At 50.3% G+C, this 18,277-nt stretch overlaps 1 protein-coding gene across 1 annotated transcript; it reads right to left on the bottom strand.

Moving 5' to 3' along the window:
• Positions 1-868: 868 nt before the first annotated feature.
• On the bottom strand, positions 869-15,943 carry LOC142004667 (Fc receptor-like protein 5). Its single transcript, XM_074982304.1, has 7 exons — positions 15,747-15,943; positions 15,577-15,615; positions 14,016-14,309; positions 12,277-12,564; positions 11,512-11,799; positions 5,825-5,935; positions 869-1,123 (listed from the first exon to the last, which is right to left on the bottom strand). Exons 1-7 carry the CDS (start codon positions 15,775-15,777, stop codon positions 1,113-1,115), a joined length of 1,062 nt encoding a protein of 353 aa, XP_074838405.1. The 5' UTR covers positions 15,778-15,943; the 3' UTR covers positions 869-1,112.
• Positions 15,944-18,277: the final 2,334 nt, after the last annotated feature.

Raw genomic sequence — 18,277 nt, 5'->3', positions numbered from 1 at the left:
CTGAGCTGGTAGCTCTGTACAGAAGGAAATTTGCAAAATGCTGAGCTAGTCACACCCGGCTGGGAACTGGTTTCTCAGCTCAACCCACTACCCCAGCTGGGTATAGGAAGAAGGATGAGCCCCTCCCTTCTCATGCAAGTAGAGGAAGCCACAGCCACTCTGTGGAGGAAGTCACAGCTGCTCTGCTGGGAGGCTGGAACGGCAGCAGCATCTCCCATTGGGTGTCACTGAAAACAGTTGCCCACATTGTGACACCTTTTCTGTGCTTGGCTCTGCCTGTTGTAACTGAACCAAGGCTGGTGGGCAGGGCTGGAGGAGCAGCCCCTGGGGCAATGGGTCATCCTACAGTGCCCCACTGTCTCAACTGGTGTCCTGGAGTATCCCTTAAGTTACGCCGATTACAGCCATTGAGAAACAGGCCCCCTGGACTCCATATTTAGATGCATTTGCTTTCTACATGGCCTGCTCCTTTACCTTCAATCCAAACATAGTGGTGATCCTTTCCCCTAAATGGCTTAAGGCCACAGGTCCTGATGTCTGGATAGACAGTGAGAACCAGGCCGAACGTCGGCCTGAACTTGTGGTTGGTTCTATCCTGAGATGTCACTGGTGACTGATGTGCTCTCCTGGATCACTTGTAACACCCTTACTGCGGCGTCAGAGTGAGTCCCTTTCAGCTCTCCAGAACATTTTACCACCTACACACAGTAGTGATAATGGTCACTGACACCAAATATAAAAGCATATTTAGGTTGTTATGGAGCCTGAGACACCAGCCTTTTAATTGGTACCATAGATAGTACCATGGTACAATTAACTGGTACCACACAACCTATACCAACGTCAAAACCTGTAGACAGTCCTGTGATAAAATTATAAGGAGTTTATTGACTAGCGAAAAGGCAGAAGAGAGTTATCTGCAAGTTAAAAACACAAGCATATACAAACCAGAGTTGCCATCTAAGCAGAAAGAGGGACGGAGCTGTAGCAATCTGTCTGTTCAAAGGTTGTTTGTAGGGAGACCCAGAAATCAGCTGTGGAGCTCCTCTGTCTTCAGCTCAGACGCTTCGGAGTCCAAACAGCCAAAAAGAGGTGGTTCTTCTCAGAGACTTTTATTCTTTTGCTAAGTGCCCAAGAGGATGGGAAAAGTTCACAAACAGGTCTAGTTCATGGGCCGAGGAAGCAATCGACCAAGTGTTTTGTCCATTTTTATATATGGAGATTTACATCTCATAGAACTGGAAGGGACCTTGGGAGCTCATCAAGTCCATTCCTGTGCCCTCTTGGCAGTACCAAAGACAACTGGCTCTCAGCTAAGCCTGTAAAGGACACTACTCTGATGGGACACTGTCATTTTTCTAGGTTCTTCTTTAGCTGGGCAGGAAATAACCTCCCTTGTGGCAAACTCATATCTCATACTTAGTCATGCTTCTCTAACGACTGTGTAGGCAGTTCCCGTTTCAGAGCAAATGCTTAAAGATCAACCCCTTCACATGGAGTACGGCCATTATCGCACGCATGAATGCTGGCGGAAACATACAAGTGTTTTGTACCTTCTAAATACTAAAGACTTTCTTCTAAGTCAAATACTGATATCGAGCAAAGCTAAATCCCAGGTGACCTATCCCATGTTGCATGTGACAAAGTGGGCCTTTCTGGGACACAAGCCAAGTCAAAGTCTGAAGAGAGGCTGGAAGAGAAGAGCACAGAGGGGATGACAGCTCTGGGGAGCAGATGGGGATGCAGCGGGGTTGAGGGGAGTCTGCAGACGGACAGACACAGAGGTGGGGGGGAGCCCAGGCAGGTCATTTACCAGCAGAGGCAGAAGGAGATTAGCTCCATGCTGAGCTGGTAGCTCTGTACAGAAGGAAATTAGCACCATGCTGAGCTAGTCACACCAGGCTGGGAACTGGTTTCTCAGCTCAACCAACAACCCCAGTGGGGTACAGGAATCAGGATGAGCCCCTCCCCTCTTGTGCAAGCAAAGGAAGTCACAGCCACCCCGCTGGGAGGTTGGAAAGGCAGCAGCGTCTCCCATTGGCTGGGGCTGAGAACAGCTGCCCACATTGTGACACCTTTTCCATGCTTGGCTCTGCCTGTTATAACTGAACAAAGGGCTGGTGGGTACAGTTGTATAGCATGGACCTTCCTTCATTCAACTGAGCCATCGATCAACAGCTCTCATCTTCTAAGTCACCACAGGTGCGTGACTAAACCAATTCTTGATCAGCAGAGCTGATTGGAGATGTCACATTAAAAAAACAACTGTGGACACTGTACATTCTTTTCAGCTCCTAAACTTTCCCTGTAGTGCCTGGATACACTGACTTTCTAAGCTATTAAGAGTAGACACAATGATTTGACACTAGGACAATCTATCACTCAGAGATATCCTGTATGACTTCACATTGGCCTTTCAGATGTTCTACTGACAACTGAAAGAGCACTTTCCATGAGCAAGCTGGCCACAGAAGACCTTCTTTGGTATCCAAGTATCATCCATACTCATTACATGACCAATCCAGCAAAATTGTTTGTTCATAAGCATTGCTTCCATGTCAAGGACACCACAGAGCTTAAGAATCTCCATGTTAGGAGTCAAGTATCGCGGGGGTAGTCTGGATCTGTAACAGCAACAAAGGGTCCTGTGGCACCTGATAGGCTAACAGAAAGGTTTTGAGCATGAGTTTTTGTGAGCACAGACTCACTTCATCAGATGCATGTTAGGAGTGTTGTCCCACTACTTCAGGTAGGGGAGCTTCCTTAGACAATGCATATGGAACCGACTGAATTGCAAGAGAAAGCGGCGATATATTATCCATGACTCTAAGCCTGGAAAATGGAGTGGTATAGTGTGGAACTAGGTGCTTGAATCCTGCTGAAATTAAATAAGGACTGAATGGCTAATGATCCTTTGCCTCCTTTGAGAATCACAATCTACACAGAATGTGGACATCTGAAACCCAGGACCCAATTTTGAAATCAGACCCTGCAGTTCCACTCTGATGTAAATCTTATTCTAAACCCTGTCCTAGGCTTACCACCCATCTTAGCACTAAGGGATTCATTCTTGTTCTGAGTAAAATGAAGGCAGCTCATATCCAACAGTTAAACGCTCTGATCTCCAGACCCAGTTCCACCCAAGCTACAGACCTAGTGTCTGCACCAGTTTACAGTTCATTGGTCTAATTTCAACTCTGACCTCTGTCTTGCAGAAGTGAGCTAAAGGAGGTGTTCATAAAAGGCTCGTGATTTGCTGGTTCAGTTTTTGCTATTTAGATGTGTGTGTCATGTTGGTCTTTGAATTTATGAGTAGTGGCCATTGCAACAAAGCTCCTCCTCTAGCATGGTGGGTTGACATGTTTTCATAAGAACATAAGAACGGCCATACTGGGTCAGACCAAAGGTCCATCAAGCCCAGCATCCCATCTGCCGACGGTGGCCAATGCCAGGTGCCCCAGAGAAGGAGAACAGAAGACAAGTGATTTATCTCCTGCCATCCATCTCCTGCCCTTGTTATGAAGGCTAGGGCACCATACTTTATCCCTGGCTAATAGCCATTTATGGACCTGACCTGCAAAAATTTATCAAGCTCTTTTTTAAACCCTAATAGAGTCCTGGCCTTCACAGCCTCCTCGGGCAAGGAGTTCCACAGGTTGACTGTGCGCTGTGTGAAGAAAAATTTCCTTTTATTAGTTTTGAACCTACTACCCATCAATTTCATTTGGTGTCCCCTAGTTCTTGTATTATGGGAAAAGGTAAATAATTTTTCTATATTCACTTTCTCCACACCATTCATGATTTTATATACCTCTATCATATCGCCCCTCAATCGCCTCTTTTCCAAACTGAAAAGTCCCAGTCTCTCTAGCCTCTCCCCATATGGGACCCTTTCCAAGCCCCTAATCATCTTAGTCGCCCTTTTCTGAACCTTTTCTAATGCCAATATATCTTTTTTGAGGTGAGGAGACCACATCTGCACGCAGTACTCGAGATGTGGGCGTACCATAGTTTTATATAGGGGAAGTATGATATCTTTTGTCTTATTATCGATCCCTTTTTTAATAATTCCTAACATCCTATTTGCCTTACTAACTGCCGCTGCACACTGCGTGGATGTCTTCAGAGAACTATCCACTATAACTCCAAGATCCCTTTCCTGATCTGTCGTAGCTAAATTTGACCCCATCATGTAGTACGTGTAATTTGGATGCTTTGCCTTGGATCCTTTGCCTTGGATGCTGTGATAGAGTGTATCTACCCCGCAATGAGCAGGGGGTGAGGGCCAGGCCTATTGGATGTAAAAGACCCCGGCCCCTGAGGCCTTGCTGGGTATGCTCTGGCTGTAGACCAGTGTAAAGGCTGGGGAAGCCTGGCAGTAGGGGACAGCCAGGAGGAGGAAGGGAAATCATTATCAGCAGTGGTGGTCCTGGTCACCACCAGAGGAGAAGCCACCAGCCGGAGACAGCAAATCCCATCAGGAGTGGGGTAGGAAGTAGTCCAGGATGGGGGAACCGGGAAGGTACTCAGTGAGCTCAGTGTGTTGCCTGAGTGGACTGTGAGGCCCTATGTACTGGAGTTAGCCCCAAGAGCAACGAGGAGCCCTCGGGACCAAGGCATGGCTGGAGACCCTGCCAAGAGGCTCACAGCAGTCCTCAGGCTGGACACTGACTTGCTGTTTGGTGAGCCACTCTCATCATTGGCCAGCACAGAAATAAAAGAGAAGACCAAAGTCCATAATCTCCGCTATCCCGTCAAGTGATTTGGCCAGGACAACCTTCCACCAATAGCCAACCTTCTCCTGGGCTGCATAGAAGAAGGGAGAATGGGTGGAGCCCAGGTGCGCTCTCTACTCCAGGCTCCAACCCAAGGACCTTGTGGTAACAGCTGCCTGTGAAGCATCAAATTTCAGCTGCCTGACAGTGATGATTCTGCTCTGACACCTCCTTGTGCTTGCTCCTCTCAGATTCTGCACAGCTCCTTTTCTTCTCCACTCCTCACATACACTGAGCCAACAGAAGAGCCTCTCTCATAACCCTTCTCAACTGGTTCTTCATTGGTTCCAGGTGTCCTGATTAGCCTGGCTGCCTTGAGTCTGCAAACTTCCTGATTGGCTCCAGTTGTTTTAACAGAATCAATCAGGGCAATTGGGCCTATCAGGTTCCTGCTGGTTCTGGCTTAGCACTTGCTAGTTTACATTGGAAACAAAGACCTTTTTTTTTTTAATCTAGGGCTAATATATCTCCCCTCCACCACTCTTCTATACTTCTCTGGGCTGACCCTGTCATGCTGTATACTTGTCTTTCACACATTGGATTCCAGGAGGCATCAACAGCCTATTATGAAAGGTCTACTGATCAAGTAAACTGAAGTACTTGCCTGACAGTGGGCCTTGGGTGATGCCAATCCACCTCTAATGAGCTTTGGGTGAATATTGACATTAGGATGAGAAGAATGGCTTCTCTCTGTAAATGACTTAGTAACATCTTTTCATAGAGAAGGACTATCCAGGGAACTACAGGCCGTTCAGCCACACCTCAATCCCGGGAAAAATCTGCTGTATCCAAGTTTCTTGGGCAGGACAAACACCTCCAGCAGTATCTGACCTTCTCCTGTGCTGGACAGGGGATGGGAGAAAGGGGGAGAGGCCTGATCTCTACCCCACTTGATGGCACCAAGTTTGGAATAAGACACGTAGAAATAATTTACACAATTATTTCCAAAAACTTTTAGATGTAGCCAAAAAGTTTAAGGAACATGGTTCTAGACCATACTGAGGGAGCAGTGGTCACAGAGGTCACAGCTCTTTGCTGTTTTAACTCACCTCTTTTATTCTTCCTGAAGTAGAATATAAGAGTGGCCAGGACTCCACCCAGAAGCAATTCATCTCCGAAAGCCAGCAGAATATAAATCAGTAATGCAGAGTCTGCATGAGCTAGAGGAGAAGAAAAAGGAGGGAAGAGAACATAAGAACACCAGACAGACCTGGGACGAGGTGCAAGACCCACACAAGAATCTGCCCTTGCAACAAATTTCCTTTGACAATCCTTCATAGAATCACAAAAACCCAGGGCTGGAAGAGACTTCAAGAGGTCATTGAGTCCAGCCCCCTGTCCAAAGCAGGATCAACTAAATCGGCCCAGCCAGGACTTTGTCCAGGTGTGATTTAAATATCTCCAGGGATAGAAATTCCACCACCACTCTACATGAGCCATTCCACTGCTACACCACTCTCCTAGTGAAATAATCCTTCTGTGTGAAGTCCATGGCATGTTCTGTCTGTACCAGCCAACTCCTCCTTCCAGAGAAGGGATGGAAGATTGAGCTCTATGGTGCTGTCCTTGTGCCTTGGCTATGGAGGTAAAATTCCTTTGCAAGGGTGCCATATTGGAAGGGTTGGGGCAGAGTAAGTTCCAAGTATTGCGTCCACTTCTGGAGTATTGTGTCCAGTTCTGCTGCCCTGCCCCGCCCGGAGAAAAGATATGGATGCATTGGAGGAGGACTGGAGAGGGCAACCAAAATTCTCAGGCAGCAGTAGCACACAACCTACAAGGTGATGGATTTAGGTTATTTAATGGGCAAAAGAGAAGAAGGAGGGGTAAGTTGGTAGCAGTCTTCCTGAAGTGGGGCTCTAAAGAGAATGGAGAGAGGTTGTTCTCAGTGGTGAAGGACAGCAAAACAAGGAGCAATGGTCTCAAAGGGCAGAGGAGAAGAATGGACATTAGGAAAAAGTTTCTCTTGAAGGGTGATGAAGCACTGGAATGTGTGACCCAGAGAGGTGGTGAAATCTCCATCCTTAGAGGTTTTGAAGTCCCAGCTAGACAAGGTCCTGGCTGGGATGATTTAGTTGGGGTTGGTTCTGCTTTGGACAGGAGGCTGGACTCAGTGACCTCCCAAAGTCCCTTTCAGCCCTAAGAGTCTATGATTCTATGCTTCTTTTTCATCTTTCTGTTTCCCTGCCTATTATGGACTTGCCTGGGGACAGCTCTCCAACCATGGCAACAAGACAGGGAGCTGATTGAAGGTATTTGATCAGTCACACCTGTCCTGGAGATATTCCTGGTGATGTTCACAGCCTGGCTCTGGGGGGATGGGATCCACCTCCCTTTCACATTCTCCTCGTACGCACAGGTGAATTCCCTGGTGTTGCTGAGATTGGCCAATGGGATGCTGAGCACAGAGACATTCACAGGGCTGTGGCTACGGTCAGTGGGGCTGCTCTCAGATCCCAGCTTCCCAGGGAAGCTCACTTCCCAGGGAAGCAACACTTCGCTGTCTTGTCCATGTCAAGTTTGGTCTCACCAGCCTGCTCCTCCTTCCAGTTTTATAGGGCTGGTCTAGTGTGAGTAGTGAGGGATACCTGTGTGTATGTGAGTGGCTCACAGAGGGTGGGAGGCTCCTGCTGAGTGTAACCTGGTGGCCAGGTGACGCCTCTGGACTGCAAACAGAGGAGAAGATGGAGCCTGAGGGGTTTGAATTGGAACTGGGAGTTGGAAAGCAGTTAGACTGGGCTGGGCTTGGCTGGGAGGGAGCGAGACAAAGGAGGGGGCAAGGCCCCAGCTCCAAGGGACCCCCTTGGAGCCTCCTTTCCCCAGTGTGGATTGGACTGGTTGTCCGTGATTGCTGCACTGACGCTTCTGTAAGACATTGCGTCCTGTCGGCTAATAAACCCGCTGTTCTCCTGCCGAGTGAGAGAGTCACTCCTGCCTGCAGACAAGGTACAGAGCCTGGGGACCCTGAATCCCATCACATCTTGGCCTTGGCTATGGAAGTAAAATTCATTTCCAAGAGTGCCATCCTGGAAGGGCTGGAGGCAGCAGTAAGTGTCGCGTATTATGTCCAGCAGCAAGGTTTGAGTATTGCATCCAGTTCTGGGCCCCCAGTACAGAAAACACGTGGATGTATTGGAGTGGCTCCAGCAGAGGGAAACAAAAATGAGGAGGAGGCTGGAGCACATGTTCTACAAGGAGAGGCTGAAGGATTTGGATGTGGTATACCTAGACTTCAGTGAGGCATGTGACACGGTCTCACATGATCTTTTTGTCAATAAACTAAGCAAATAAAACTTAGATGGGGCCACTTTCATAATTGGCTGGATGACTGTTTCAGAGAATAGTTATTAATGGTTTGCAGTCATGCTGGAAGGGCATATGTGGGGTTCTGCAGGGGTCTGTTTTGGGTCCGGTTCTATTCAATATCTTCATCAACAATTTAGATATTGGCATTGAGAGGGCGCTTATAAAGTTTGCAGAGGATACCAAGCTGGGAGGGGTTGCAAGTGCTTTGGAGGATAGGGTCAAAATTCAAAATGACCTGGAAAAACTGGAGAAATGGGCTGAGGTAAACACAATGAAGTCTAAAAAAGACAAATGCAAAGCGCTCCACTCCCAAAGTAAGCAGGAGGAAGTTTAATGAGGGGAAATGCAAAGTACAAATCTTAGGAAAAAATAATCAGCTTCTCGCATAAAGAACAAGAAGTGAGTCTCTAGGAAGGCATAGTGCAGAAAGGGATTTAAGGGTCATGATGCACCACAAGCTAAATCTAAGTCAACAGTATGATCCTATTGCAAAAAAAGCAAACATGATACTGGGACGTATTAACAGAAGTGTTGCGAGCAAGACATGAGAAGTCTTACTTGGGCTCTACTCAGCACTCGCTAGGCCTCCGTTGGAGTATTGTGTCCAGTTCCGGGCACCAAGTTTCAAGAAAGATGTGGAGAAATTGGAGAACGTCCTGAGAAGAGCAACAAGGCGGCCTAGGGGTCTAGAGAACATGAGCTATTAGGGAACACTGAAAGAAGTGAGCTTGTTTAGTTAGAAAAGTGAAGACTTAGAGGGGACGTGATAGTGCTTGTCAAGTATCGAAAAGGGAGTTACAAGGAAGATGGAGAAAAATTGATCTCCTTGACCTGTAAGGATAGGGCAGGGAGCAAAGGGCTTAAACTGCAGCAAGGGAGGTTTCAGATTGAAATTAGGAAAAATTTCCTAACTCATGGTGGTTAAATACTGGAATAAGTTACCTAGGCAAGAAGAGGAATAAATCTCCATCGCTGGAGATATTTCAGAGCAGGTTAGACAGACACCTGTCAGGGATGACCTAGATGGCGTGGTTCTGGCCAAGAGGGCAGGAAACTGGACTCGATGACCTCTTGAGGTCCATTCCAGTCCTGGTGGTCTAGCATTCCATAATTTGGCTTGTTTAGTTTATAGAAGAGACAACTGAGGGATGATTCGATGAAAGTCCTGAAGGGAGGCTTTAAAGAGGATGCAGAGAGGCCGTTCTCCTTAGTGATGGATGGTCTCAAGTTACAGAGAAGTAGATGCACGTTGAATATTAGGAAAAACTCTTTCCCCAGGAACAGGAGGAATCACTGGAATGGGTGACCTACAGAGATGGTGAAATCTCCATTCCTGGGGGTTTTGAAGTCCCAGCTTGACAAGGTCCTGGCTGGAATGATTCAGTTGGGGTTGGTTCTGCTTTGGGCAGGGGGCTGGACTCAATGATCCCCCGAAGTCCCTTTCAGCCCTAAGAGTCTATGATTCTATGCTTCTTTTTCATCTTTCTGTTCACCGCCTATCATGGACTTGCCTAGGGACAGTTCTCCAACCATGGGAGCAAGACAGGGAGCTGACTGAAGGAATTAAATCAGTCTCACTTGTCCTGGAAACTTTCCTGGTGATGTTCACAGCTTGGCTCTGGGGGGATGGGATCCACCTCTCTTTCACATTCTCCTTCTACCCACAGGTGAATTCCCCGGTGTTGCTGAGATTCGCCAATGGGATGTTGACCCCAGAGACACTCACAGATCTGATGCTGGGGTATGTGGGGCTCATCTTAGACCCCAGCTCCCCAGGGAAGTTCTCTCTATCCTTGTAGAAGTGAAACTTCTGCTCACCAGTGTCACTGGTAACAGTGCAGGTGATGAGCAGGGGGAGCTCTTCACTCAGCTCTCTAAAGGAGGGATACACACTCGGCACTCGTGGGGAAAGGGGACGTGAGAGGAGCAGCAAAGGGGAGGGGTCGGGATGAACAGGACAGTGGGGGAAAGGGAAATGACGCCCAGATTCCAGTTCACTCTTAGCTGACCTGAGCTCACAAAATGAGAGGGAACCAGGCTTGGGGTCAGGGCGGCTTCCTTCACATACAACATGCAGCTTGGAAGTGGGCTCAAAGGGTGGCCAAAATCTCCAGGACTTCTTTTCTTTTACCCCTCCATGTCTTATGCCCCACTGTCTCCCTGATGTCCTTGGACCCCTCTGCAGATAAGAAAGGCCCAGACCATCTGGAGAGGATACTCAGGGGTCCGGCTGCAATGCTATTGTCCCAGAGGAACGCGTGCAAGGTGGCCAAGTTTGGTGACCTGGTATGTATCCAAACTAATAGAGAAGAGATGGCTCTTCCCACATCCAACAGCTGCATAGCCCAGAGACCCCTGAACTGGTACAAAGCTGCTCTGAGATCAACCCCAGCTCACATCCATCACCCTCCCCCCAGCCCGAATTAGATTGTACTGCTTAAGGCCCCCCCAGGAGCAGCCGAGTATAGGAGGGAGAGATGTTCTGCAGGGGGGTTCCTGGGGTGCACAGGACTCAGGGACAGGGCCAAGTGGCATCTGGAAAACAGAAGCCAGGCAGAGGCACAGAATGTTGCATTCCATAAGGATTTCTCAAAGGACCTGGAAGCTGAAGGACAGATGGTACCAGGCTGAATTTACTTCAGGGTTTGGAGGGAGGTGGGGAATTTTCCCTGTTTCTGACAGCACCACCTGCACTGTGTCCATCTCTTAAACATCAGGGAACGGGACCTTCTGTGTGTTGGACCCACTGACTGGGCTGAGTTACGCAGGGCACAGCCGGGGAAAGGGTGGGTCGTCTCTGTCTCCTCTGTGAGCATCAGTCAGTCACTCCACCAGGACTGGGGACCCTTTTCAGAAAACAAATCCCTCCGTTGACAGAAAATATGTGACCTCTGGTCATCCCGACAAGGATGCTGAGAACCTCAGGACAGCACCATCCCCTCCAATACACTTATGTACAAGAGAACCCTGGTGGATTGGTGCTGACAAGGGGTTCTTTAAGACGCCATTAAGTGAGCCACGCCCTGATAAAAATTATGAATGAAGCTGCTGGGCCAAGAGCTAAGAACTGGATCCCTGCCAGTTGGGATGATACCTCTGTGAGCTCCCCACACCATTCCCCACTCGCTGCCAAATAATACTGCTCAGATTGATCCTTCCCGGCTGAGCACAGACAGAGAGGAGAGATGGTTGGTTGGTTTCATTACATATCCCCAAATATTAACCATTTCAAATGTTTCCATGGCGTTGGGAGCCACTGAACGGGAATGAAACAAGACTTCCCGTAACATCAACCAGCGAGCAAAGTGGGCACTAGCCAAAGAAAGGGAGCTTAAAACTCACACTATCCTGTGCTGACCAAGTGAGATGTGTCTCTTCCCATCTATAGAGCAGAGATCCCTCACCAACGAGCCAGCAAGAGTTGGGAACTCACCTGACCCTTCTCCCTCTCTCTTGTTTGATAGTTTCTCTTGCCCAGACTCCGTCTTCCTGGATTCACAGGTGTATTTTAGAACCTGTGGTATACTCAGCTTAAGGGAGCGGGTGTAACAGTCCAGTGGTGAGGGGAGCTCCTTGGAAGGCATCTTTTGGCCATCCCAGAAGAACTGCATCACAGATATGTTTGGAGACCCCGCAGCCGAGCACGTTAGTGTGATGGTCTCTGCAGTGATGCTGACAGGCTGCTCTGGGGACGTGGTGAGCTGGGGACATGACAGGGGATCTGGAACAGACAAGACATTCAGGGGAGCAAATGGTTCCCACATGGGACACTACTGAAGCACAAGAAGAACTGTGGCCCATTGACACCGACTGGGATCTGCAACTTCCTCAGGCAATTTAGTCCAGTAAATAACCGCCAGGAGAGCCAGAACATTTCCCTCATGTCCAACCTAAACCTTCCTTCCTGCAATTCAAGTGCATTTCTTCTTCGCCTATTTTCAGAGGCCAAGGAGAATATTTTTTCCCCTTCCTCTTTCTAAACACCCTTTTAGGTACTTGAAAGCAGCGACAACATCCCCTCTCAGATTCTCTTTTCCAAACTAAACAAACTCGGTTCTTTTACTCTTCTCTCCCAGCTCATATTTTCTAGACTTCTCTTCATTTTAGTTGTTCTTCTTTGGACCCTCTCAAATCTCCCTCTAAATTACATCACTGATCCTCATCATCGGCCAGCAAACAGCAGCAAACAGGGTCTCACCTTTCAGAGCAATGAGGACCTTTTGGCTCCTCTCTGATGTGAACTCTTTCCCGTTCACACTTCTCCTGTATTCACAGCTGTACTCTGCAGGGTGCTCCGTGTTCGACAGCTGGATGGAGGCTCTATAGCTGTGGGGACTCAGGCGGAATTCCTGGGTTGGCAGTGACTGTCTGTTCCTGAAGAACTGGACCCCAGACATGTCGGAAACCCCAGCATCTGAGCACGTCAGATTCACAGATTCCCCAGTGGTGTAGAGAAGCCGCTCTGGGGACACGGTGAGCTGAGGAGCTGGAAAACACAAGTGGGTCGGGGAGGAGATGGTTCCCACTTTAGAACTTGGTGACACAGAGGGAGGAAGAGGCAGTTCTGGGCAGAAGAGAGGGGGATCCTGGACACAGACTTCAGCCAGCCCCAGCTCAGTGCCCACCAACCATGTTCCCCCAGGCCGTGCAAACACTGAGCACCAGAGATCTCACTGCTGGGAGCCCCAGTGGGCTCAGCATCCCCTGCTTGGTACCTGCGGGGGCAGCTCCCGCCCAGGGCCAGCTCAGCCCGCATGGCCGGGAGTGGGAGGGCTTGTGGAGCTCAGGCTGAGGATCACCCTGGCCTGGGTCTTAGAGCAGGTGGTAGCAACGTGCCTCACAGCACTAGATGCCCTCAGGGAACCTCACGCACACCAGCTGGGGTCTCACGCCATTTACCCCAGCAGGGATCTGCTCACGCTGACCCTAGTGGAGATACACCTCATGGACCTCGGTCTAGCTGTACCACAGACTCCTTGGGGCCTTCGGTGAATCTCACCAGCTGGGATCTCTCGTTCTCTTTGATGACTCTCAGCGCAGCCCCCTGCTCCTGCAGCAGCTTTAGCAAGTTTTCAGCTAACACCTGCAAACTCTGCTGCAGCGCAGGGAGAGTTTGCAGAGGCGAGTGACAGGGCTGGGAGAGGGGACGATTCCAATCCCCAGTCCCTGACCCCGTGTGATGGGGACTGACCCTGCGCTGGCACACAGGGCGGTAACTGGAGCTGGGGAGCTTGTGGAATGAGAATCCCACAGGTCAGGCATCCCAGGGGCGTGTCAGGGCAATAGGCTGGTTGGGGAGGGACCCAGAAGGATCAAGCTTCAGTGTCAGGGTTGAGACCACAGGGGGTTGAGGCCACATAGGTCACCGAGATCTCTGGAGGAACCAGGCAGGTGAGGAGCAGATGGTGCCAAGTTAATCTTATCTGGGATTCCAGAGGATTGAGACTTCTCCGTGGTTTACGCCCTGCACCCCTGTACCTCACTGAGCCCCAACTTGCACTGTGAGCACACGGTGCCCGACATGAGCAAGGCCTCTCTGTGTGGGGTCCCCTGGCTGGGCCGTGTGGCCCTGAGATCGTCAGAGGTGAAGGACAGGAGGTCTCTGTCTCAGCTCTGCCAATCAGCTGCTCAGTGCACTGGGGCTGAGGATCCCCTACAGGCCAAATCTGTGTCCTGGTTCAAGAGTTTGTTCTTATGGCACTTTCACCCCCGAGCACTGGCAGTGCCCAGACAGGTCCCCAGTGTTGTGAGCTTCCCCACAGCAGTGCCCTGCCAGGGTCCAGTCTTTCCAGCTCTGAGGGGACCTGCCGAGGCTGTCACAGAGTGTCTGAGATACGGGGAATGGTCTGGGCCAAAGCCGAGGGTGAAACTGGAGCCCTCGGGGGAGCTCACGTTCCCAGCGACTCTCCCTTGAAAGCAAAGAAAACAGGGGCTCACCTGCCAGTGCTACGGAAACAGAGCTGCTGTTCTCAGAGAAGGTCTGTCCACTGGATTCCCGGTACGCACAGGTGTAGGACCCAACAATTCCCTTCTCTGCTAGGAGCTCCAGCATCTGTGGTACAGCTTCATCCTGTGGGACCCTTATGGGGCTCCCCTGCCCTCTCTGAGAGAAGAATCTGAATTCTTTAGCATATCTCCCCGCAGGAGCATGGCAGGGGAGTTCAACCTTCTCCCCTGGGGCATACACAGGGTACTCACGGTCTGGTGCTAGTGTAGGGGCCGGCAGGAGACCTAGAACAGAGGCAGAGGGTGAGTGCAGAGGGAGAGGTCACAGTGACATGGGAAGGTAAAAGACGGGAGAGATGAATCCTCGACAGACCTGAACACAGACCAGGTGCATCTCACGGCCTGGGGGAAATTCACTGAGGAGGTTTCTCTTCCAGCTCCCCACCTATGTGATTTCACACCCTATGCCACACCCTGCTCTGCCCACATATCCCTCCATTCCCCCCAGTCTGCGGCTCCCCCCATCCCAAACACAGAGAAGAAGACAGGGCAGGTTCGACCCAAACGGTGCCCAGCTGCTATTGAAGGAGATGGGAGTGCAGGAGAGGTTCTGCCTTCCTCAACGAAGGAGCTGAGCAGGAGCAGGGAGGTCCCTCTTCATGCATCCATAATGTTGGGATCTCCTGTCTCTCAATCCACGGGGAGCAGGTGGGGGCGTATTGCCCATGGGAGAGTCTCTCTCACCACTAGCCACCCCCAATTCCCACATGCTTTCTCTGGGGGGAAGAGCAACGCAAAAAGAAGAGGGGCTGTGGATGGTTAAAGCCCAAGAACCCCAATCCCATCAGGGAATTCACCCCATGGTCTCCACTTGGGGAGAGAGAGAAGACAGGAGAGAACCCATCAGCACTTGCTAGAAGGGCAAAGAGAAATGATAAATGGGATTTCCTGGATCAGGGAAAAGGAGGGGAGAATTTTCTACTGACTAAATTTCCTCTGCTGAGCCTGAATACGATGTCCCATGGGGTGGTGCTGAGTCCCTGACCCATCCCCGAGTCCTCTGTGAGAGCCCAGTGACTAGGGACAGAGACACATTCTCCCGCACATTGAGGGCCCCACACAGATGAGCCCCTGCCCAGAGATACTCAGCGTAGTGGGGAGGTGGGCGCTCAGTTTCCATGGTCTGCCCAGGCTCTTTCCTTAGGGTACAAAAGAGGGGTAACACTGATGGGCAGACGGATGCATGTTCTCTGTATGTCCATGGCTGGGACCCACCAAAGGGAAACCCCAACGAGCCGTCTCTTGTCTCTGCTCTTTCACCCCACCGATGTGACTCTGGGGAGGAGCTGCTGTTGCTGCAGCAGATTCCATGGGCGATTTTAGTGACCCAGGGCATGACAGGGGAGCACACCGGGGTCCCCCTTTCCTTGTAATTCCAAGCTTCACACTGGAAGAGGAAAGAAATCCCCAACTCCCTCACCAAGAACCTCCCTAAACTCCCAGCCACCCACACCACTGGGAGCATCTAAGCAAGGCCAGGAGACATCATTACCTGACGGGGACACCGGCCTGGGGAGACTCTGGAGAGAGGCTAAATGAGAAGATAAAAAGGGTGTGAGAGTTGTGGGGTGGGGGTGGAGATGCAGATGGGGGTTGAGGGACTAGGATGGGGTTATCTCCAGACAGACACAAGGGAGTTGGGTGCTGAGGGAGCTCACTTACCCAGCAGACGCAGAAGAAACATGAGCGCCATGGTGAGCTGGTCACTCTAAGCTGGGAGCTGCGTTCTCAGCTCAGTCACAAGCTCCACCCAGACACAGCCCCTCCCCAGTCACACTAGCAAGGGAAGTCACATCCTCAGGTGTGGTCACCACACAGCAGGGCAGCTGGACAGCCAGAAGCATCTTGCTGTGGGCAGAGCTCAGAAAAGATCTCCACTTCCTTCCCGCTTTCTTAATATTTCGCTGGCTTTGCAATTGAATACAGCTCTGAGTTGAGCCAGTGAACCACCCCCTGGTCAACGATTGGTCCAGTGTCTCAGCTGGTGTAAAGGAACACCCCTGGAATTACACTTACCCACACCAATTGGGAGTTTGCCTCCTTCACTCCCATCGACAACCTCTTTGGCCCACACTTGTGTCTTGGGAAGACTCTGAAAAAAGTCCCTGCCCCAGCTGCAGCCGGGGGTGCCTTTCAAAGTTGAAGTTTGACTGTTGTCCTGAAGCAAGGGGAGGATTTCCAAGCATGGCAAGTGCTGGGATTGAGGAAGGTCAGTCATAGGCCCTTTGGGTTGAACTGTGTTTCCATAAGACCCCTTTGCACCCCACATCCCACACGATAGAGGGCACATCATCTTGGGGTGTAGTACACAAATAAACAGCTCTCCCGCACTCAGCCTGCCTTCGCCCATTACCTGCTGCTTCATGGAGGAGGTATCCTTGGATACATGAGGTGAATGAAGGACCTTCACATCCTGGCTGTCCTCCTCATTCCCCTCATCATCATCTGGGCTCTTTCCATTCTCCCATCGCACCTCATGGTCCAATCCCGTATCACCTCAGCCTATGGTGGTCGCACCTGCTCAGGCAACTCTGTGAACCTGAGGGTATAACATCAGATTTTGAGTATGTTGGGAGATATGTGGAGGAGACACCCGTAGGATGTCGGGCTGATGTTACACAGATTGGGGAGCTGATATTGCTCTCAACAAAGAGCAGGTTAATACAGCACTCCAGCAGAAGTCTTAATTAGCCTTAGGTGCCTGCCTGCCTCGACTACATGGCAGATGTCCCTGGTCATTGCTTCAGGGAAGAGAAAACCTTTCAACCAGCTCTGAATACACCTCCTCCTCTCCACCTAACCGTTGTAGCGAACTGCACAGGCACCTCACAAGAGCTTTGAGAGCATCTCCCTGTGTGGTGTGTGAGGGCTGAGAGGAGCTCGGCAGTGGCTGTTGTAGGCTTGTTTGTTCAAACCTCTCTCTTACAGCTTCAAAAGTTGTGACAAGGAAGTGTGTAAAAACATTCTCCTTGACCAAGCTGATAAGAGAAGAAATAAAGGGCTTCAGCTGCAGCAAGGGAAATGGGGCTGGGGCATTAGGGTGGTTCCGCTCTTATAACTATGATGTGATGAAGTGGGTCTTTGCCCATGAAAGCTTTTGCACCACAATATCTGTGACTCTATAAATTGCCACGGAACCCCTCACTGTTTTTGCACATGCAGACGAACACGGCTGTCCCCCTGGTGCAGGAGAGGTTGTGGACTCTCCATCACTGGAGATTTCTAAAGCAGATTAAACAAACCCATGTCACAGCACTGAGAACTGCTATGTCTACTCAGCTCACACATTGCCCTCCCGGCCATGCCCACACAACTCATAACATGGGGACATGTCCAGATACAAAGCCGGTCCCCCAAAGAGTCTGCGCAAGACACCAAAGGACTTGTCTGCCCGATGTGGCCACCCTTCTGAAGGAAACACAACAGATGGCTGCTGAGCCAGGACAAGAAAAGGGCTGCCCAATGGAAAGAGACCAGGCATCCAACATGGCTCTCTTGTTCCTCTGGATCAGCCTTTGTGTGTCTCTGGGGAGGGGAAGGACACAGATGAGAAGGTAACATTCATCTCAGGAATTGGAGAGGGATGGAGACTTCCCCAAGGGAAACATCCCACAATCCCTGTACCTCACTGACCCCAAACCCTGCACTGTGCTCACAGGTTCCCCAGCGAGAGACAGGACCTCTCTCTTTGGGATCTGCTGGCTGGCCCGGGATGCTCAGGCCACAGGAGGAGTAACAGGTGGCTGGTCTCTGCCTCAGCTGTCAGCATCAGTTGGCCACTACAAAGGGAGTGGGGACCTTTTTAGAGACCACATTTCTGCCTTGAAAAAACAGTTTCATTCCAGTGACTCTGTGTAGCGATGACGACTGATTGTTGGTGGTGCCAGGCTGGCTTTATGCAATGGAAACCAATCAATCTCCTGGGGGTAGGAATAATCTAGGAAGCAGCTACACTAAATATTCACAGTACGAGGTCCTGGCAGGGCTTATCAGGGCCCCCAGTGCTGTGAGCATCTGCACAGGAGTTCCCTGTTGGTGTCCAGGGTTTGTAGGTCACCTGGAGCCTCCAAGGTAGCTTTTTTTCAGATACGCGCAGTAGCTACGACCAGAGATAGGGGCTGAAGCTCAAACATGAATATAAGTCTCAAAAGAATCTATCGCCAAATATTTTGACACCTTTTCATCCTATCTTT

The sequence above is a fragment of the Carettochelys insculpta genome, chromosome 32, assembly GCF_033958435.1.
Source record: "Carettochelys insculpta isolate YL-2023 chromosome 32, ASM3395843v1, whole genome shotgun sequence".
Taxonomy (NCBI): Eukaryota; Metazoa; Chordata; order Testudines; family Carettochelyidae; genus Carettochelys; species Carettochelys insculpta.
The sequence above is the reverse complement of the archived record's forward strand: the minus strand, read 5'-3'. Positions and strand labels throughout refer to the sequence as shown.